This window comes from Neopsephotus bourkii, unplaced genomic scaffold (genome assembly GCF_033783945.1).
Source record: "Neopsephotus bourkii isolate Nb327-2 ecotype Australia unplaced genomic scaffold, CSIRO-AGI_Nbou_v1 NB_382, whole genome shotgun sequence".
In the NCBI taxonomy this organism is placed as follows: domain Eukaryota; kingdom Metazoa; phylum Chordata; class Aves; order Psittaciformes; family Psittacidae; genus Neopsephotus; species Neopsephotus bourkii.
This window is the reverse complement of record NW_026900887.1, coordinates 71,769-93,852: the sequence shown is the minus strand read 5'-3', so window position 1 is coordinate 93,852 and position 22,084 is coordinate 71,769. Positions and strand designations below refer to the sequence as shown.

The following is a 22,084-nucleotide window of genomic DNA, read 5'->3' as shown; positions in this document are numbered from 1 at the left end:
AGCACGACTTATAGAACAATCTTGTGCCCCATTTGTTTGATTTTTTTAATTTTTTTGAAATACAGTATATACATATTTAACACTTCATGTGCATTTATTATTTAAGAAATAGCTTAAAAAAATAAAGAAAAAGAAAAGTAAAACAAAGCAACATGGGATTGAACTGCTTCCCCATGTTGTCCAATTGGCAGCTCTTTTCATGTTTTTACTCTTTTTTTTTTCTTTTTCTTTTTTTTTTTTTTTCCTAGTAGTGTTTCATACAACCTAGGCAGGCATCTTAAGGAGATCTTGAATATGTGTTCTTTGTTGAAATGTGCTTCTAATTATCTCAGAACTGCTGCACCCCAGTTTTTTGGATGATACAGAAGGAAGAGGCATTGCAAGGCATGATGCTTGTTTTCTCCATTCAGAAAACCATCTTGTTGTTGTTTTTTTTTTCCTTTTTCCTGTCTTTTTTTGTTGTTCATTTTAGTCTTCAGGATGCTACTTATATGTGCTTAAGCGCAGTCCTGAATCAGGGCCTGTGAAAATAAGAGTTGGGGAAATCCTTGTGTACAGAACAGGGAGTCCTGTTTAGTCGTCGTATTGCTGTAACACTCAGAAGCCCTAGTGACAAACCAGAACCTCATTGTACCAGACACTACTCAAAAACTGTAATAACACAAACAGAATATTCTACACAAATGGTCCAAAGCATTGCGGTCAAGTGCAGAGTCATGGGCCATGCTGTAGGATACCCTTGTTATACCTTTTTTTCTTTTTCTTTTTTTTTTTTTTTTTTTTGTGTGTGTGTGACGGTTACCCAGAAAACATGTAAGGTGCTTCACTGAAAATCTGATATCGAAGGGCTCAAGGAATTGGCAATATGAAGTTCTTGGAGACACAAGGGCTTGTGTATTTTTTCCTCTCTCTCTCTGCATGCTTATCCCCATTCCTCATTTTATGCTGGGTTGAGGAATACAACTATGCAACAAGACCCATGGAGAGGATATAAACCCATTTCATGTGGCTCACAGCCATGTGGTCTTTTTTTGTTTTTCACATTTTTATTGAAGCATACTAGGATGTGTGAATCTGTGACCCAGTGGAGATGTCTGAAAGATATTTTTGGTCTTAATAAGCAAAAGGGCTTTCACCCCAATTTTATACAGTTGTTGGAAATGTGTGGAGAGAGTTTAGAGTTCCTTGGTAAATCTTCCTAGAGGTGGTGGTGGTGGTGGTAAATCAAAAAGCTCATTACTGGAATATTGTTGGGTAATAAAATGAAGGGGTGGAATTTTAGCCTTAAGCCCTAAAACTAAAACCTTTATGTTCTGCATGTAGTACATCGCCTTATAATATTATTCTGTCGGCAACTTGCTTATCATCTTTATAAACTATGCAACATGCAGAACACAAATTCTGAGTGACATCTAACAGTATATTCAGCCTGCTTTCATACAAATTAACAAGCTAATCTTTCTGCCAGCTAGGGTTGGCTGCACTAGGCTATTGTTTGGACAAAACTTGGGCATCTGGATAGAGTCCATCCTACACGGACATCTTGCAGCTACCAAGTCTTGTATGCTACCCTTAGTTTCTTTAGGATCATAAACAACTCTTCTTTTTTTTTTTTTCCTCAGTGGTGCATATATTGGGTTGGACCCTGTGAGTGGATGCTGTTCTTAAGTGTGGTGCCTCTAACAGCATTTTAAATAGTACTTTTTTGGAAGGATAACAGCATTTTTTTCCGTAATCTCAGGAACATGGGAGTCATCAGCCTTTCCCTACCAGTGATCCTTCCCTAGGTGGGCTGTATCCCAGTGCATGTGGAATCCAAAATCCAGACCTTATTGGCACTTTGTGAGTGCCAACTGACACATCTTGAAGCCATGATGGGTGTTCAGTGACAGAACTTGGTCTTTTCAGACTTTTGCTCCACTTGCTGCACATTGAAATGTCCTTCAATGTTAATAAAAGAATCACGGAGGGTAAAACTAAGGATATGTTGTTGTCTGGTTTAGTTTCAGCTTATAGGCTATGTGGAATACCAAATTTATAGTTTTTCTTGCATTTTAAGTGATACTGTCACCTATTTTCAGGCCCAAAGGAGAAATGGAAAAAAAGAGATTTCTGAATCAACTAAACCTCATCCATTGCTTTTTAAGGGAGAATGGGAAGAGCTTAAGGAGGTTTAAGCTTTTTTGTTTCGTTTTGTTTTGTTTTGCAGGCCTACAACTTCAGTAAGTAACACTGTGCTAATTCAAGACAACTGAAAAGCAAAATTGTTTGTAACAGAATGAGCGACCGGCCAGTTTATTTCTAAGCTGCATTAATTGGAAAACAAAAAGCACAAATGAGTATGATGAATGATGCAAAACAAATTTGAAACAAAATTCTGCAATCCTTCTTATCAGTTTTAAGGAAATATCGATGTTTGTTCCAGCCTTTAAAAAAACCCCAAACCCAACTTTCTCCCAGCCCCCCCAGCCCAATCCAAACACCAAATGCAATCAGTTTTAATAACCTAAGGTGCTATCACAGAAGAAAAATCAGTTTCTAAATATAATGAGCTGTATGTTTACAGTGTCCCTTTAACACCATAGTCTTGATATGATTTTTGTAAATAAATAACAGAATAGAAACACAATTTTTTTTTGTTTTGTGGGGACTTTTTTATTGGATTTGTTCTTGGTTTTGTTTTTTTTTTTCGTTTGTTTGTTTTGTGTTTTTTTAGTATCGTGCTATTTGAAATTTTCTTGGCAATAGGCCAGTTCAAAGATTTCTCAAAAAAGGGAATAGCAGTTGGCTTGTGAATCATTAAATAATTTCTATCCCCTCTTGCTTGCTGGAATTTTCCCTCCCCCCTCTCATTTTAATATCCATTTTGCCATGACAGGTGTTGAGTGTACTGAAGGGTTTAAAAAGAAATGAAATAAAATCAAAAGTACCTATTTCAAATGTCAATAACTGGCTTCTTTTCTAAAGCATTGTTACTGCAGTGGAACAGTTTCACATTCAGTCTTTGTTTTAGTTAAACTTTTTAATTGGGCTGTGGAAATGGAGCTTGGATATTTTGCTCAAGTTAACTCAATGGCTAACGTACAACTCGAATGAGAAATGTACAGTTTGAACTGACCATTTAAAGAGACGATTTGTCACACACAGTTTGCATCCATGCAGACTGAGACCTTTATAATTACAGTATGTACAAAAAAAAATTATTTTTTTGTTTTTAGTTTATTAAGGCAACCACAACTTGGAAAACATATCCAAAGTGGCATTAATACAATTGCAGTGGTGATACCCTTTGAACATTTTATTTTTATTTTCAGATAAGAACACTTATTCTTTTTCTTTTTTAAGAAATAATTGCCAAGAAAGAACCTATTTTCCATAAGGTGTTGTTTTCTTTTTTCTTTTTTAAACAATCTACTTTATCTATTTTCTTCAAAAGAACATATCAAGGCATTGCTACCTAATGCAAATTATTTGGATCCTGGGATTCCCGTCAGTTTAACTGGGAATTGCAGGTGGCAAGAACTGGTAGGTTTGGGCCCTGTCTTTTTACTCTATTTTTTCTGCTCTGGTTTTTTGGTTGGTTTTTTTTTTTTTTTTTTTAGATCTTTTATCTTTTTTATATTCTTTTTTTTTGGTGATTTTGTTCATGTTTACTATAACTATATTCCCCAGAAATGTCTTGCTGTTCTCTAGTCATATGTTCTGAGCATGAAAACAACTTGGTTGATGCACGACCTCTTTTTCACATGCCACTGAAAATGCCAAGTTGCTTCATAGAATGTGCTATCCATGTACACCTTATTTTAAATGCTGTGATATTCTGTTGTTCCTTGGAATAGCACTCGGAATGAGTGTGCACGCGTGTAAGGCTCTACTTTTCTATTGCCTATATTGCAGCTAGTTGTAACTAGGCAAGTAAATGAGAAAGAAATATATTTCTAGCAGGAGTCAGGCATTCTGGGTTATGCTCACCCAAAGCCTGGTAGGTATATAAAACTGGAAAAAAAAAATAAAATCAAACAGATTATAACCAAGATCACAGTTGAGAAAATTACACTTTTTTTTTTGTGGGTTTTTTTTTTTTGTTTCTTTTTTTTTTTCCTTTTTACAGTGATTTCTACTATGGTATGGTTACTCTTAGTTTCACCTGGCCCGCCAAACAGAATCAAAGTCGAGCATGCAGCTCTAGTGACAACGTTCAGCTCTCTGCGAGGATGACCTCCCACCTCCAGGTATGATATGAGAACAGCAATGCTGAGATGCTGATTAATTTTGGAAACTGTGTAAAGTAGATGCTATCCCCAACTTTGAAACACACCCCCCTCCCCCCTTATCCCCAACCTTTCCCACAGCCTTTCCCCCTCTTTCTGGGGGGGGCTGAGGCAAAAGCGATGAAGAGGAAGATGTGAATCCCGGCTGGCACAGATATCCACAATGGGTTCTGGCTGCCGAAGAAATGAAAAAGTCTGTTGTTGCCGCAGGGGCAAAGTGGACCGTGCTCCTCCAGTCCTTCAGTCTCGTGTGCCCCGCTACTAGCACCCCACTATCCTATGAGGTGTTCTGGCCTTATGGAAGGCCCTCATTTTCGCTCCCCTTGCCTTTCCGGTGCCGCTTCACTTTCACGTCTTCCTCTTCCTCCTGCAAGGTCTTGCTTTTCCGTTTCCCAACCCGCGGTGTGCGGGGCAGAGGGAGAGGTGGCGGAGGAGGAGGAGGAGGAGGAGGAAGAGGAGACGGCAGGGGTGGCGTCTCTCGAGCCATGTGTATGACAGCCTCAATGGTGGCCATGATTGTGTCTTGAGTGGCTGCTTGCTCCAGTATCAAAGGGTTGAGTGTCGGTCTCTGACCTCTTTTGCTGGGAAGGTCAATGCATTTTTCCAGAACTGGCATTTGGTCTCTGGAGTCTTCATCAAAGGAAAGGGGCTGCTTCCGAGGACGCCCTCTCCGCTTCTTGACGAAGTTATTGCCTGTCTTTGATTGTCTCTGCAGCCGCTTGGCTTTCAGGATCTTGTTGACATGATCCAGATTCTTCTTTGTGGACAGGATCTTGGTGTAGTTGCACATCTTGCGCACTTCGCACTGGATCGCCTCAATTTCACGGCGCTTGAACCTTTTCTTCAGTGGTGAGCTGGCTGTTGGGAGACAAGGAGAGAAACAGGGGTAGATCAAACAACAGTGAATGGAAACTCTCCTTTGCACGCTTTCAGAATCAGGAAGACTGAATACTTTCAAGCCTAGCAGGCTGAATATGACTACTGAAGAAGTGATAGCTGTAAGAAAGGATTCTGAATAGAAAAATTATTAAAAAGAACTAAAAAGAATATTTATTAGAATCCCAGAAAAATTGCTGTTACTTTTTTTTTTTTCACTGTCCTACTTGAAAACACTAACTATTAAGCAGTCTTCAGAGATTTCTCTTCATCTCTCTCCACTTCTAGAGCAACAAAGCTTTTCTACAGAAATGTTTCACCATGGGTTTGCTTCTCATTTCTAAACCTCTAGTGGCAGGGAAGGAAAGACTGCTTAGCATAGCTGTCATACTGGCTGACTGTGATTATTAAACTTTCTATAGCCCAAGAATATACACCTGATGTTTTCACCTCAGCCTTTAATACTTATCATGGATGACAGTTAGTATGGAAGGTCTGCTACTGAAACTGGTGGGCACAGGCTAGCTGTGTGGGTCACTTCACCTGTGCCAAATTCATTACCCCTACCTGGATTTCTTTACTATCATCACTGCAGATACCAACTGAAACTACTCAGTCATATAATTGACTTTAATGGCCCCTAAAGTAAGCTTAATCTTGGTTCAGATCACTTAGTTTAGACCTGAGCGAAGTCCAAAGTAGTTAAGTCTCTTGCCAAGGTCATGTTGTGAGTCACTGTCAGAGCTGGAAAGAGTATCCAACATTTCTTGGCTCCTGGTCCCTTGCTTAGGACATGAGACTTTGCTCATTTTTCTTAAATTGTCTCATTGTCCTCTACTGAATGTGTCATCTGTTTAGAGTTGAGGATTTGCTCACAGATTAAAAGTATCTTCGTGAGAGAAACAGAATGTATTAATTCTGCTGTTGCAATAACTAGTGCTCCTTTCCACTCTTAACATATCTATTTTGTGCTGCTGGAAGAGAAATGATGGAGTTCAGTATTTCTTTTACTTAAAGAATAAAACATCCTACTAAATTAACCTTAGCACACCTCTACTTGCAAACTTAATTTACACCTGACTGTCAAGCAGTCATTTGGGTTTGAAATCCTTGAAATTTCCAGAGCAGCCAAGATTTCTAGAAAGGTTCATTTGAAGGTTATCACTCCCTTCATGGCTAACAGGCTAACCTGGTCGTGGTAGTTTACATCAAGCTGCTATTGTAGCATTTTCTGCAGATAACCAGGAGCTGTCAAGTGGTAGAATCTCCTGTTTTCACTATGTGCTATGACAGGTTCATCACACAAACCTCAGTCACTGGCCTCCCCTCTTGGAAAACATAAATTATTGGCTCTCATACCACCATTGCTTGGATTCAGCATAGAGCTTGCATAAACAAACCCAAGTTACAATGCAAGAATTAAGAATGAGTCATAAACAAAACACAGGCATATGCTCTCTTATAAATAAAAGACCTGGATGGCCAACTTCCCAAAGTCTGGCTTTCATTAATTACAAAATAAAGTACATTTGCCATATGTAACCCACTCCCCACATCAACAAGAAAAATAAAACCCACTTGCAGTTTGTGATTCACAGAGGACAAAAGAAAAGAGGAATGCAGTCATTTTGGTACCAAATTAAAAGAGAAAGGAAATGAAATATCGAAGTTGCTCAGAAGCTAATCAGTTGCATGGAATTCCTCTCAAGTAGGTCACCCTTAAAAAGTATGTATGCAAGAACCCTAAGGGCAAGTGGCAGTGAGCTATTTCTCAGTCACCTGATCAAAAAACGCTTAAGTCACTGTCACACTAAAGGATTATTTTCATCTGGCCTCAATGGTGGTTGACATATACAGTCCTGATTATTTCCAGCTCTAAATATTTGACTTGAGTTGCCCCCAGATCTTCAGAGTAGCTTCAGGTAAGAAGATTTAAGAAATCAAATATTTGCACACTCTTCATATTCACTCTCCACCTTTTGCCTCTTATTACTATTGTCAGGGTACATTTTCAAGACATTTTTGAAAATTCCCATATTTAAGATGCAATTTTTTTCCCAGGAAGGAAAACTGAAAGTTTCCAGTTGATGATGAAAATCTTGAAGATGAGAAATCTAGCAGAAATATGGGAAAAATTGCAAGGTTCATGGTGAAATCAGAAGATCTGGCATTACTCTCAACTTTCAGCAGAAAGAAAGCAAGCCAAAGGACAGGAAATGAATACGAAAAAGAGCATTAGCCAAGTATCTGCAAAGATTTTATGGTTTTACTGAATTTAGCTATAGTTGGCTGTTTCTGCAGTTCAGCCCATTGCAGTCAGTGGAGATCTGCTGTGTACAGTTGTTAGAGGATGATCTTAATTTCTTAAATGGGAACTCAATGCAACTTAAGGTGACCATGCACATCCTTCTGACACCCTGATGTTGGATAAGAAAGGTGCAGGTTTATTGCCTATCCTGTCAAATCCAACAGGTCTCTGAGGCACCCAAGAGGTCCAGTTCACCCAGGGTGAGTGTCCAGTGGAGCTTGATGGTGAGTAGGCAGTGCCTGAGTAGAACAAAGGTAGGCATCTATTTTCTGCCAAACTGCCTAGTTCTCCAAAATTAACTGATATGCACACAATTATGAGTGGGAATTTACACTTATATTTAGATCTGTAAGTTGAACACCACTCTCAGTGTCTTACTTCACACTGGATACTTTTTTGCCTCATAAAACTTTGCAAGACAACAGCCCCTTTCCTTTCAGAATGAAATACTTACTTTCATTTAGAAAAAAAACCTCAAAACCTTCACTGTTGTTCTATGTTGGCTAACTGCATTAATTTTTCTTTCATAAATGCTTTGGGGTGTTTATGACTTTCTCTGGAAGCTTTTTAGAAGCTACTACTAATAGTTTCGCATTTCTTAATAGCAAGCCTCTGGACTTTCAAGCTCTAGAAAGTGTTTGAGTTGTTTTACATAGTCTGTCAATAGTCGGAAAGCATGGATCAAATAAATAATATGCTTTCAAGTCAGGCTTTTTAAAGGAGATATTAAAAAAACCTAATATTATTTTAACTTTTAAGAATCAGGGACATCTGATTCTACATTTGGTGTAGGGAGACTATGTGGAAAAGAGTTCAATGGGTCTGCAGGGGGAGATTTGATGAGGTGTGCATATGACAAAATATCAGGGAGATCTGCCAAAATAAACCACTATTGAAGAGAGAGCCATTAGGTGTTACTAACTCATCTGGAAGTTCTTGGTAAGCAATCTTTGATACAAAATATTTTCCTATATTGCCATGTGATATACTGCTCTGCTGAAAACTAAAGCTAAATACTAATCTTTTCCATTTTATCCAGACAGATCCTGCCCAACCCTGTACCCAAATTGTTCTGCATTGTTTTAGACTCTGTGTTCTCTTCCTGCACATATTGTGCTTCTTGCACATGGAAATATTGCCTTGGGAGGAAGACTTTTTCCTTGCTCTATCTAGTGGAATTCATATAGAAGTGTTTGAAGAGGAAGTGGGGAGTAGTAACATTATACATGCAGGCATGAAAGAGGGAATGTGCTCCTACGGGTATGATACAACAATATGCATGATAAAAAGGACATGGAACTGTTGAAACAAGTCCAGAGGATGATCAGGGGACTGGAGCACCTCCTGTATGAAGATAGGCTGCGAAAGTTGGGGCTGTTCAGCCTGGAGAAGAGAAAGGCTGTGTGGGGACCTCAGAGCAGCCTTCCAGTATCTGAAGGGGGTTTATAAGGATGCTGGGGAGGGAATCTTCATTAGGAACTGTAGTGATAGGACAAGGTGTAACGGGTTCAAACTTCACCAGGGGAACTTTAGATTGGATATAAGGAGGAAGTTCTTTACTGTAAGGGTGGTGAGGTACTGGAACAGTTTGTGCAAGGGAGTTGTGAATGCTCCATCCCTAGTGGTGTTGAAGTCCAGGCTGGACAGAGCCTTGAGTGGCATGGCTTATTGTGAGGTGTCCCTGCCCATGCAAGGGGTTGGAACTAGATGATCTTAAGGTCCTTTCTAACCCTAACTATTCTATGATTCAATGATTCTATGATACAAGACCCAGGTGCTGGGGATACATGGAGGTGGGCAGATTTTGCATGGCAGCAGTCATTTCCCCAGGCTGTTATCTCCCAGGCTGCATGGCCATTCAATGCTTTTATGAAGGCCTGAAGCTAGTTAGCAAAATACAGGCCAAAGTGAAGAGAAACTAGAATGCTTGACACTGCACAGGTGCTTCTACTTTTCCTTTATTTTCCCACCCTCCAAACAACCTCACCTAGCTGTCCCAAACAAACAAGAACTAACATTAGTCTTAAAACACAGCTTTACACATTTAAAATAAGGTACATGGAGGCCCAGTGTTTCTCCTGTCCCACGGTTACACAGATTCAGTGAGGCTCCATCTCACGAAGACAAACTGAAACAGACACAGACCATGCCAGGAAGTCACTCAGGATTGATACAACCTGGAAACAGTTTCTGAGGCAAAGAGAGAAATCTCTACCAAAAATACGCATTTCCAAGAATAGCTTGGAGCAGGCTGGAGGACCCACTCGAGCATAGCGGTGTTGAACAAACCCTTAGAAGTTCTCCATCAGTCTCCTAACTTTATTCTGGATAGCTTTGTTATGTCTGTAGTACTTAAAACCTTCTTACTGCCTGTCATTTTCCATCCTTTCAGAATTGCCTGAGGCCACTTGCCAGAACATGGCACAGAGAAGACTGTTTGTTCAACAGCTGGGCTCAGTTTGTCGACTTGGTTTGAAAGGAGGACTTTTCAAAGAGCTCCCTATTAATTACAGGAAACCCATAGAACCATCCTGTTTTCCCATTAACACAGTTTCTTTCAGTTTTCAACTAAATTATTTCAACATCTGGGATACAGATAAACCAACAATTTAATTAGACTTCTGAAAATGGAAAGAATGAACTATGCAGTCAAGCATACACTTTCATCTTGAAACTGATCATAAAATATTTGTGTGCTTTCATTCTCTGCTGCATTGAAAATCTATCCTGAGTATAAATATTAGGAAAGTATGAAAGACGAAACAGAGAATCCTGATTTTTTAATATAAAAAATCATCTTTATAGAGGCTACTTGTTTTCACCATTCAGGAAAATCAAAAGGACTGCATTGAAACAACACATTCAGTTGAATAATTAAATATGTGATAATTCCATGACTCAGTGATACACATATATTTTGTGAATGTGGTATCAAAAGTTTGATAAAACTTTGAGACTACTAATACTTGCACATACTGTGGGTTCTTCATTCACTGGAAATTAAGACACAATGCAAAATTAACTTCTCTAACCATACCCAAGAAAAGGCATGATGACACCTGAATGACTTGACTCAATTTCTGACTGTATAAAGCTATCATCCTTCTGATCTGATTCAAAACAGAAGCACAAAATATAAGTTGATTGAAAAACATGCTATTCTGACTTATTTATTCTGATATATTTTAAATCGCTGTTCATTGCCCCAGACAATTTCTCATTTGCAAGACAGAATATTATGCTAAAATCACTGAAGTATGCAGAAAGAAATCTCAGCTTCTCCTTAGCTATTCATTATGTATTCTTTGTGTTCATGTTATAGGGATGGGAATGTTCAAATAAATGAACAAGGTGGCTGAGAAAGGAACCCAGGAGTCTTGCTTCAGAGTCCCTTGCTAGGCCATTTGGGTTGGTGCTACTTGTGTTCTCATTTCACAAATGGTGGTATGTGGATAAAATAGATCTGATATGCCGAGATAGGACCATAGTAAGAAAGTATTAGAAAAATTGCATCCAGATTATCACACTAGATATGCACATTTGCAGTTACCTCTCCAATTAGGAAGAATAGTACAAGCATGTGTTGTCCATTCCAGTGCCGGAAGGAAGGAGATGGGGGAGAAATAGAAGGGATGGAAGGAAAAAAAATTACCTGCTTCAGATGTTGCTGATGAAGAAGGTAGAAGAGATAACACTGGAGTTGGCATTGCAACACTGTCAACAGCTGCTGGTTTCCTTCTGGTCATCATGTTACAGGCAGAACTTTCCATTTTACCATGAAGTAAAGTCTGGTCTGCTTTTAAGTGGGGACCTGCAATTCCTTGGGGAAGAAACAAAATGTAGATTAATACTGATGAAGTTACAGGTCTGGGGAATATCTGGAAAGGAGTAGTCAGCTGCTGTTCTCGCTATGACTATGAATCTATTTCTGTATTTCCCCATGTAGGTGTCTATAGTATGGTCATGATACCAGCAAGGATCATAATTATTATTTGGCTTTGATAATTTTGCTTAAGAACATACAGTCATGGATCTCTATAAACAATGTAGCCAACATAATAATTCCACATTACTACTTTTTCTTCTCCAAGCAAACACACACCCTGATACATGTATAAAGAGACATCTGCTTCATATCTCTATTTAGTGGGGCTATCTGTCATTCGCTGGGTAGTTGATTCTCCAACACAGACATACGTCTATAATGACCTGACCCAGTGGGTGTTTCATCTGAGTAAAGAGCATTCACCAGGAACAGCCTCAATATGTAGTTACCTATCTAAAGTAAATTAAACATATTTTTAGGAGTTCCCTCCCTAATGAAAATTTACTGAACAACTCACCAAAGAGACAGGAGTTTTTTAAAAATGAGCAATTTATCACACATTTTTCCTACCTAGGGATTGCAATGCAGAATATGTAAGCAGTAGAAATACACCAAAGAGGTCAAATATATCAGGAAAATAAAAGTTATGCACTCAGGGATGGTAGATTCTTCCCTCAGCAATGCTTCTCAAACTCTCTTATGGTTTGAACACATCTTGTTTGCTTATAAACACATCAAATTTTAACTGTTGGATTAAAATTTTACATAATGGATCTCTGTCTAAAACTCCTGAATGTGTATCCACCTATTTATATGCAATATTTGTGTGAGTTCATGTGTGTGTCTACATATTGCATGTGTATCTGTATGAATTTACCAGGTGGAAAAGCAGCTAAAATGCCCCAGTCACTTTTTTACTATAAGACTGCAGGAATTTTTGCCCATTTTACAAAACTTCTAGCAGGTGCTGCTTTGTAAAAATCCAGTATCCCTACTCTCATGAGACCACAGAAGTCTGCTAGGATGCAGAATTGCTATTGAGTCTTTGACAACTTATGAAAACCTCTCCCAGTCTGTCTGATGCTGGGCTTCAACATACCCAGGACAGCCATTCATTTTCCAAAGATAATCCTTCATAAATTCCTTCTCTTGTCAAATCTCAATCTGCACTTGGGCCTCAGATAAAATGCATCAGAGTCTGGCAATTACATTTCATGAAGATTCAAAAAACACAGAGCAGTTGAGGTTGAAAGGCTCCTCTTGAGACCACCTAGCCCATCCTACCCTGCTTAAGCAGGGTCAGCTAGAGCAGGTTTCTCTAGACTGGCCAGGGAGGGAGAGTCCACAACCTTTCTGTGCAACCTGGTCATCCTCACAGGAAAAATATACGGTTCAGAAATAACCTCCTGTGTTTGAGTGCCCACTGCCTCTTTCCCTGTCACTGGGCACCACTGAGAAGAGCCTTGCTCCATCTTCTTTGTTCTCCCCCATCAGATTTTTGTGCACATGGAAAAGAACTCCCTGAGCTTTCTCTTCTCCAGGCTGAGCAGTCCCAGGTTCAGTCCCAAGGCTGAACAGTCCCAGGCTGAACAGTCCAAAGTTCTCAACCTTTTCTCATAGGAGAGACCATGTTTAAAGAGATATTGGGCTCAAGTGAAAGTTGGACTCTCATATACATGCACGTCTCTGTTTTACTGAGGAGCCCAGAATTGAACACAGTGTTCCAGTGTGACCTCACCAGCGCTGAATAAAGGGTAAATAAAGACTGCCTCTCTTGATATGCTGGTAATGATTCTAATGCAGCCCAGGAAACTGTTGGCCTCCCTTGCTGCAAGGGTACATTGCTGAATCGTGATCACCTTGATGTCCACCAGGACTCCCGGAGACTTTTTGACAAGCTGCTTTCCAGATGGCCAGCCCCCAACAGGTGCTGGTACAAGGGGTTATTCCTCCCCAGGTGCAGGACTTTGCACTAGCCCTCATTGAACTTTGTGTGGTTCCTGTCAGCCCATTGCTCCAGCCTGTTGAGGTCCCTCTAGAGGAAAGCGTGACCCTCTGGAATACTAACCACTCCTCAGTTTTTGTATCTTCTCCAGATTTGTTGGGTGTGCTCTACCCCATCACCCTGGAAATTAACTAATATTTTAGGTAATTTTGGCCACCTTAGCAAACCCTGGGGTGCATCAATAATGACTGGCCTCTATCTGGATTCTGTGACACTGATTATAATCTTTTGCTCCCAGCAGTTCAGACAGTTTTCAGCTCACCATACTGTACATTTTTCTTGCCTGTATTTTATCAATTTGTCTATGAGAGATTTATAGAAGACAGTGCCAAAAGTGTTGCTAAAGTCAAAATAAACAACATCAGATTGGTCAGGCATGATTTATCTTCATAGATTTAGGCTAACTACTCCCCATCACTTTCTTCTCCTTCGTATGTTTGGAAATGCTCTGCAGGATTATTTGCTCCATCAACTTCCCAGGGGTTGAGATGAGGCTGACCAGCCTATTGTTCCCAGGGTCTTTCTTCTTACCCTTATTGGACTGACATTTGCTTTCTTGTAGTTCTCAGGATCCTCTCCCAGTCAGCACAACCATTCAAAAATAACTGAGAGTGGCCTCACAATGATGCCAACTAGCTCCCTCAACACTTCAGGGTCCACCCTGTCAAGTTCCATACACTTGTGTATGTCCAGTTTGTTCACCTGTTCCCTAACCAGAACAGACTGACCTCCACCTCACTACAATCTCCTGTCATGTAGTTTCAGAGAGTGATGAGGTCTCCCCTGAGCCTTCTCCAGACTAAACCACTAAGTTCCTTCAGCCGTTCCCTATCACACTTATGCTCCACAACCTTCACCAGCTTCGCTGTCCTTCTCTAGACCCACTCTAGCACCTCAATGTCTCTCTTGTAGTGAGGGGCCCAGCACTGAGCACAGGATTCGAAGTGTGGCCTCACCAGTGCGCAGTACAGGGGCATGATCACTGCTGTGGCCCTGCTGCCACACTATTGCTGACACAGGCCAGGATGCTGCTGACCTTCTTGGCTACCTGAGCATGAGCTGGCTCAGGTTCATCTGACTGTCAACCAACAGCCTGAGTACAGAAACAGGAGTGAGTCAGTATTACAGATCACGGAGTGGTGGACATGTACAGGAGTCTCTCCCTCTTATACCACATCCTTCCAAAGCTTAAAATCCAGTATTAAGCATCTGAAATGCTATCTATTCAACTTCAATCTCTTCCTGCTCAGCTACTCTATTGCAAATGAGAACAATAATATAACCCTCATCTCAAGAGCAATGCTGCAAAAATAAAATTATCAGTATTCATGAAACATTTTTCTATTCATATGAAGGATTAGAAATGTGAAATAAATGAGATATGATGTCACACACTGAATAGCAACAGGAAAATTCAACTGCCAAATAGCTGTTCATTAGGTGAGTGCTCTACACTGAATAAAGCAGTGTCCCATAGAATAACTGGGATATTTGACTAGGTAACTATGCTTATGGGATCACACCACTGTGGAGTTGTGCCTACGCAGAACTGAGGTTTTACCACTCCATAGTGCTTGAATTTGAGTCTCAGCATTATTTATTCATGAATATAGTTTTTGCAGAAGAAATGTGTGTATGTGGGTACATGTATCAACACACATAAATATACATGCATGTGTAGATGGTACATAATGATGCTAACAATCTCATGAATTCCATATCTGGTTCTAATTAAACTGAAGGGCCTATATAAAGAACCCTATGAAAACATGCAGCTGTAACCTGTCGACCTTTATTGATAAAAAAAAAAAAAGCCTCTGTGAAGCTGTGCTTCAACATACCAAGGGACAGTCATTCATTTTTTCAAAGGTAATCCCTCACAAACCACTTATCCTCTCAAATCTCTACCTGCACACAGTGTTTGCATTAGGGACCTTGATTTATGGATTCCCAGTCCTTGGGTGGAGAGGCTGACTTCCTGTTGCCTTGGTTACTTGGATCTTGGTTCAAGGTTAAACTACTCCCAGATCAAAATCAGTGTCAGGCACAGCACCTAACAGCCAGGTTATTGACTACCCTAGGATGCTTAAAGGTCAGAGACCAAAGTGCTGCTTACTGCCTTAGGGGTGAGTCAATATTTTCAATATTTTTATTCTGTTTCTTCTGAAGAAGTAGTTGCTGCTCAATTACCACCTATCTGGGTTTAGCAAGGTCATACAAATCACTGAGGAAAATCCTCCCCCTACAGAAGGGAGACAAATGTAATGAATTACTTCAAAGTCTACATGGCCCAACTGCAGCTCATTGCTGGTGAATCACGGGTTCAGCCATCTGTCTTTTGTTTGAGGCATTTGGTTTCTTCAGCCTATATCACTCACCCCACTGAAATGCTCATTTAAACTGAGGAACAGGAGTAATTTATGGATCTGGAGTGGACAATAAGGAAGAGCCATCAGGTTTCTTTCACAGATACCAAAATGCAAACAGAGACTCAGAGGCACCATAGGAAACCAGCAGAGGTGCAGCTCACAAGGCTGTGATTCATGCTGCAGTAGTGGAAGGTCCGTCCCTTGAGTGATGGACTGCTGGCATGGTATGATCACCTTTACAGGACTTTTTCTTTTCATTTGGGGTTCTCTGTTCAGAAGGCCTTACAGAAGAGAACTCCCCAGTTCAGTCTTTGAATCAGGTGAAAATAAATCATCTGCAACACTATCATGGGACAGGAGGGTGAGTTTAAAATTCAGACAGACACATATGTGATTCCAGTGTATTTTATCCTTGGTTGCTGCTCCAGAGAGAGAACAAGATGGTATATACAGGTGGCCTGATTCAGACCTTACTTATTGTCTGTGTGTTTTTGTATTGCCTGTCTTTGCGGATTTCCTCCAAATTAAAGCTTGCTTCATCCTATGAAAGACCTATACCTTAACTTTCCAGAGTCCTACTAATAGCACAGACAACACTACATACACATTCGAGTGAGCAATGGCCAGCAAAGTAAGGAGGAAACCAGTCATTATTTGCTTAATGAGAAAGGGCAAAGGGAAAGGACAGCTTTAAAAACAAAGGCAGACATGAAGGAGATTACCAAGAACCTAACCCAATAATGGAATGATTATAAATGAATAATCCTAATGATCATAGAGTAAACAGTAAATCAAATAAATAAATTAAAAGGGTGAATCAGGAGAAGCACTCTTCTAGTTCAGGGCAGATTGGCAGAAAACCTGCATATAAGAAAACAGTATTGATGTGAAACAGGTCTTTTTCTTTAAGATGCATGGAATTCTTCATTCACTGGCTAAGCAACTTATGAGCCCTGACTGGTAATTTATACACTAGCTTTAAAGGCCTAGTCATTATTGTTGTTGTTATTAAGTACTTCGGTTGCAAGATAATGTGCTCTAGCTCCATTGTGCTAGGTTCTGTACAAATGGGTTAGATATTCTTGCTTTATTGTTAAATCATCCTCACTCTGATTATCAAATTAATTGTCTCATTTTGTACTCAATATGGAAAATTTCTTGGACAACATCCACCTTTTCTTCTTTAATTTGTGTACAGAATCTAGAACAATGTACACTCAGGCTGGAACTCCGAGTGCCAGTTCAAAAGGTAATAAATGTAATTTGCCATTGGAAAACAGAGAAAATCAGCTGATAAAAAATTGACCTCAGCAAAACTTCTGCTAGTGGAAGATTTTTCTTTAGAGAATTCATTGCACTGCATTTCATACTCCCCACATATTTCTGGAGATCCGCAGCTATACTTAAATTGTTTATGCATCTGACCATTGTTATGAGAAAACTCTTACAGTTTTTCTCCCAGTGTCTTTGCACAGTGTAGCTACACAATGCAGCTGTACAGAGATGCACATCTGGACTTTAAGTTACTCATGCTATTTGCATTTTGATAACTCCTCCATTTTGAATAAAGAACCAGAAGAAACCTTGTATCTGAGTGAATCTTCTCTTAAGGCTGATTTTAAATAAATAAGTCAAAAGTTTGGCATTGCATGATATTCCAGAAGGCAGAACTGAATTACTATGTGATAAATGTAGTTAGGGAAAGTAATTATTCTTCTTAAGGTAATATTATTACCCTTCTAACTTATGGAATTCATTTTCCTGGCTTCTATTTGACATGTATTATCATTTAAAAATAACTGTACTTTCAATGTACAGCACTGCTTTATGACTTTAGGTCCTTTTATCGTATACCCTTTTCCACTACCACATTAGAAACTTCAAATTACACCTCTTCTGTGAGGGATTTTCTATTCTGGAGGATGTGTCCCCCTGAATAAAGCCAAGATCCTGTATAATAATAATAATTTAAAAATATTGCCAACACACAGAAAGTTAAGACACAGAGTCTGCTTTATTTCATTCAGCTATTTTTCTACATTTTTTTATTTTTTTTTTAATCAGGATTCTTTAGAGAAAGAAGAGGAAGACTGAGAAAGCTATCATTAGGTAGATCTTCTGATCTTTATCTGCAGTAGCACAGTCAGAAGAGCTAACGCTATGATGATAGCTTTGAAATCTCTTAGGAACTGGGTAAAGAGAAGCGATAGTGATGAACTCCCAGCTAATAAACACAGAGTGCTTATTTCTGCAGAATGATCAATTTCCAGATGTCCTGAGGCTTGTCTGATACAGTTGATTTACTCATTCTCCCTCACTTCACTAATAAAGCTCAAGTCCTACATCAGATTAGAGAAGAACCAGATTTCTTAAAGGGGCAGAAGGAGGGCTGGCATCATGGCATGCAAATGCTGGGAGACATACTAATCTCTTCTGCCTCCTCCTATAACCACCAAGCTGTCTTAAACAGCTGCCTTCCTCTGCTGAAATCATACACTTTATCTGCTTTGGGTTAGTACAGTAATACAGACAATTAATTTGTTATCTTGTTAGTGGAAATTTAATGCAATGATCTAAAAGAACTCTTACATATTGTGATAAACTTTAGTGCCTCCAGGGTGCTTCTCTTCCATAGGACTCATTTCACATTCCATCCATTATGTAAATGAGATGTGGAAATAGTTTAGTTCCCCTAATGTATCTGTACACTGATGGATTGCACAAAGTCATCCCTACTGAAACTAATGAGGTTAAATGCATCTTGCCATTCGTTTCTACTTGAGTGAATCTCTGCGCCCAAGTTCAAGAAATGCAGTGCAAGTCTTACTCTTCACTTCTTTGTGAAGATAATTGTGTTTCCTGATGGGGAGCACAGTGGCAACTGCTGCATACCTGAAGCCTCACAGGGCCTTACTTCAACAAGCAGAGCAGCTGCTGTTGCTATATACAGCACTGGGGATGTCTGTCGAGGCTTCAGATCATCTTCCACTTGTGGGAGGTGGGTCCCAGGGCTCCATGGAGCTGTAGGATGCAAGAATCTGCAGCCTACAATGATATCCAGTGTCTGAAAACAACATAGCTACCTGATGAAAAAACTGAAGATCTAGACCCAAGGAGTAAAGGGTAAGAAAGCGCTATTTTGCTCATCATCAGGATAAGCCACAGATCACCATTGCCCCTCTGCTAAGAGGATGATCAGCTGTAATTTGAAATTTCAAAAGGCCAGTTTCTTGCCTGTTTCAAGCCCATATTTGCAATGAATTAGACTTCCTGAGAGATGGAGTCTTGAGCTTTGCCTTTTGGGTCTGCTTTTTGGGATTGCTTTTTCCTGCAGTGGTACAGGAAGAATCATGGATCTTCCATCTCATTCCTTCCCCTCATTCTCCAGAGGGTGTCTGATTCAGGGGACTGAGGAATAACTGATGTGCAGCCTCAGTCATGGCAGATGAAGTCAGGTGTGTCTGGAAGCTCAGTCCTTCATGTAGACAAAGATGATAATTTAATGGACCTGGTGGAAACAATTCATATTCCAGGGCAGTACAAGGCAGTAACCCAAGGGGGCTGTAAGTTTACTCCTGCCTAATCTCCTCCAGCCCCCCCTGCATGCCCTTTCCAAGCCCCAGACCTTCAAACAGAGTGTGATGGAATTTAGAAAATGTCATGGAAGAAACCACCACATTTTGTCGTGGCAGGAAGTGGATGAGCATTCCAGAAGAAGTTGGATCAAAGTAGAAGAACATGTTAGCTGTACACTGGTGACAGCAATCAATAAATTTAATGAGAGAAAACCTCCAAAGTTCAAAAGACTAATTCAGAGTCAAAGGGTCCAGGATCCCAGCCTTGTGGACACGGATTTAAGCTAAAGAGGCTTGCTGATGGGTTCAGAGTCAAAGGCTTTTCCTGCCCAGAGCCTGAAACTTCCAATTGAGCAGAAAGTTACTGTTAACAGTTGCTGGAGTCTGATAGAATCAAGAGAGAGAGAAACCTATGGTGCTGGAGAAATGAAATTTGTCATTAAATATCTCAGTGAATGAATCATTTAATACACAGTGATGAAGAACTAAATTCTCTCGGAGAAGGTTAAGAAGAAAAATTAAAATCTTTTAAAGCAGTTAAATGAAAAAGAAGTGTTTGATGGAGGATGGTTAGCTAGAAGAGTGAGCTAAAAGGCCCTTTTTAGAGGCACAAAAACCCATTAGCTATGCTGAGGGGCAGAAGCAGAAAGACCTGCAGTGAGGAGCAAGGAAATACCTAGAGATGAGTAGTCACACTAAGATGAGCTGTCATAGTGGATGAGGCTATGCTCACTGGGGAGGAAGGAAAGGGAAGATAGGATTTCTTTCTCAAGAGCACAGCTGAGGAAAGACAGATGGGGAAATTTCAGTCTGTAAGTAATGAGAAAAGTCAAGGGTGGTGTTTTGAGTTGTTGTTTTTCTTAACAACAGGGATAATAATTTTCAAGCGTGGCAGATAGAGCTGATATCCACTAGGCAAATGGAGTTGGGAGCAGTTCATATTTATCACAGATTAAATGGGACACTGACAGCTTTGGTAGGAGATTGCTGGCATGAAGCACAGGCAGAACAGTGAAGTTGCTAGTGGGGGTAGGACAATAAGACACAAGGGCTGGGCTGGTGTCATGATGGAGTCATTTTTCAGGCACATCCAGTGTACAAAAAGTGATGAAATCTAAGAGGAGTTAGCAACATAATTAGCAAAAATCTTGCTGAGCAAGTTTGTGTAAGAGACCTCCGCTGAGAGAAAACAGTACCGTATTCCTTCAGAAATGGTAAGGCTTTGTTTTTCCTGTGTATGCATTTAGCAAAATACAGTACCTGTAAGATGTAGATTCAGCTGATATTTTTCTCTAACAAAAATGTTATATTTGCATTACACCAGTTTAAGTACTCCTGCGGTGTTGTCTGTGTTAGAAAAGTAAACCATACCAGGGATGTTGCTCAAACCCAGCTGCCCATCCTGTTACACAGAGGGAAAAGAGAACCAGTTAGGCACCTTCACCATCGAATTTAGTCCAGTAATACTTAAAATTTTCCCACACCTTTCTACTCACTGCAGCTGCAAATGAAAGCAGCTAATCCATGGTAGTAGGCACTTGGGAACAGGTGAGATGAGGATGGGCTGAGAGACATGTTGCTGATAGGAGCATCCAGGACTGCTGTCTTCTAAGTTAGCATTCTCTCTCCTGGGCAGCCTAGTCATTTCATTTTTCTTTTTATATTGGTAATAAGCTATGCCTCAGTTCATACAATGAGAAATACTCTGAGTATGACATGCATTTGAAGTAAATTCTCAGCACTTAATAGAAGTCCCTGCATACTCTGCAATCTAGTAGACTGTAATGGAGGAGGTTTTATTTTTAGAAGGTCTTGTGCTGGCTTTAATATCTGAGTCCATCCCACTTTAATGCTGATTTATCACTAAAATGAGTGCTTGCTTAATCAGCACTAGAGATGAAAAATAATGCACACTGGGGGTGCATATATTGTTCTTCTCTCTCCTTTTCTGTGTTTCAGATCAATAGATTTGGGTTATTTTTTACTTTTCATTCCAAAACCCACAGCAATTGACTGCAATATGAAAACTGAAATCTATTTGAACAGATGCATAGGTAAGATTGTGTTACTGCCAATTAACTTCAACAAGGAATTTAACAGTTAACGAGTATTATGGTATACAGGACTGTAAATGTTGCCCTATTCTAATGGCATTCTGAAAACAAGTCAAATATCTGAAAATGATCACAGTATTTTAACAGCTCAGTGTTACTCTGGAGAAAAAACAGATAGGTCTGGATATCAGATTTTTTCCTGAAACTCATCCTTTTCTTTGTATCTTGTTAAAAACCTCAGTGATATGCCATTGTTCTGATATGAGCTTTAGTGTAAAATCCTCAGGCTTACCATTTCTTTTTCAAAGGAAAATTCTGAAAGAAATACTTTATAGAGAGTGGTTCTCATTAACATTCTTGCTAGATACTGCTTCCTATAACAACATAAGAAGGATGGCAGAGGGACCACATGTAATAAGGTCAGAGAATGCCTCCATGGACTATAGACACAAGAAGGGAACTGACTGATGAAGAAGAGGTTAAAGAGGTGAAGAGTGCAAAGTGGTATGAAATAGGGAAATAGATGGAAATACGAGACAAAGAATAGATTGGAAGGAAGCTGGAGGAGGGAAATCGCTTATTACAGACGTGTGAAAAGCAGATTGACAAGAACCAGAATAAAGAGCATACTGGGAAAACCCTAAATGCTCTTAACCGCTGACATTTGGAGTTATGCTATCAAGTTGAATGCTGCATGTCTATGCTTGAGCTGCTCTAAATTTCCAGAGTGTTTTTTCTGCACAGCTTTGGTGCAAACTTGTCTTCAGTTTTCACATTTATTGGAGCCAAAACAGGATATT

At 39.8% G+C, this 22,084-nt stretch overlaps 1 protein-coding gene across 1 annotated transcript in view; it reads right to left on the bottom strand.

Moving 5' to 3' along the window:
- Positions 1–2,264: 2,264 nt before the first annotated feature.
- The window catches only part of SETBP1 (SET binding protein 1), a gene marked incomplete at its 5' end in the record, with an annotated part of 84,731 nt that continues 64,911 nt past the window's right edge, over positions 2,265–22,084 (bottom strand). The window contains 2 exons of the mRNA XM_061349040.1: positions 2,265–5,129; positions 11,108–11,275. Coding sequence (XP_061205024.1) covers positions 4,567–5,129; positions 11,108–11,275 — 731 coding nt within the window. The remainder of the gene's footprint in view (positions 5,130–11,107; positions 11,276–22,084) is intronic.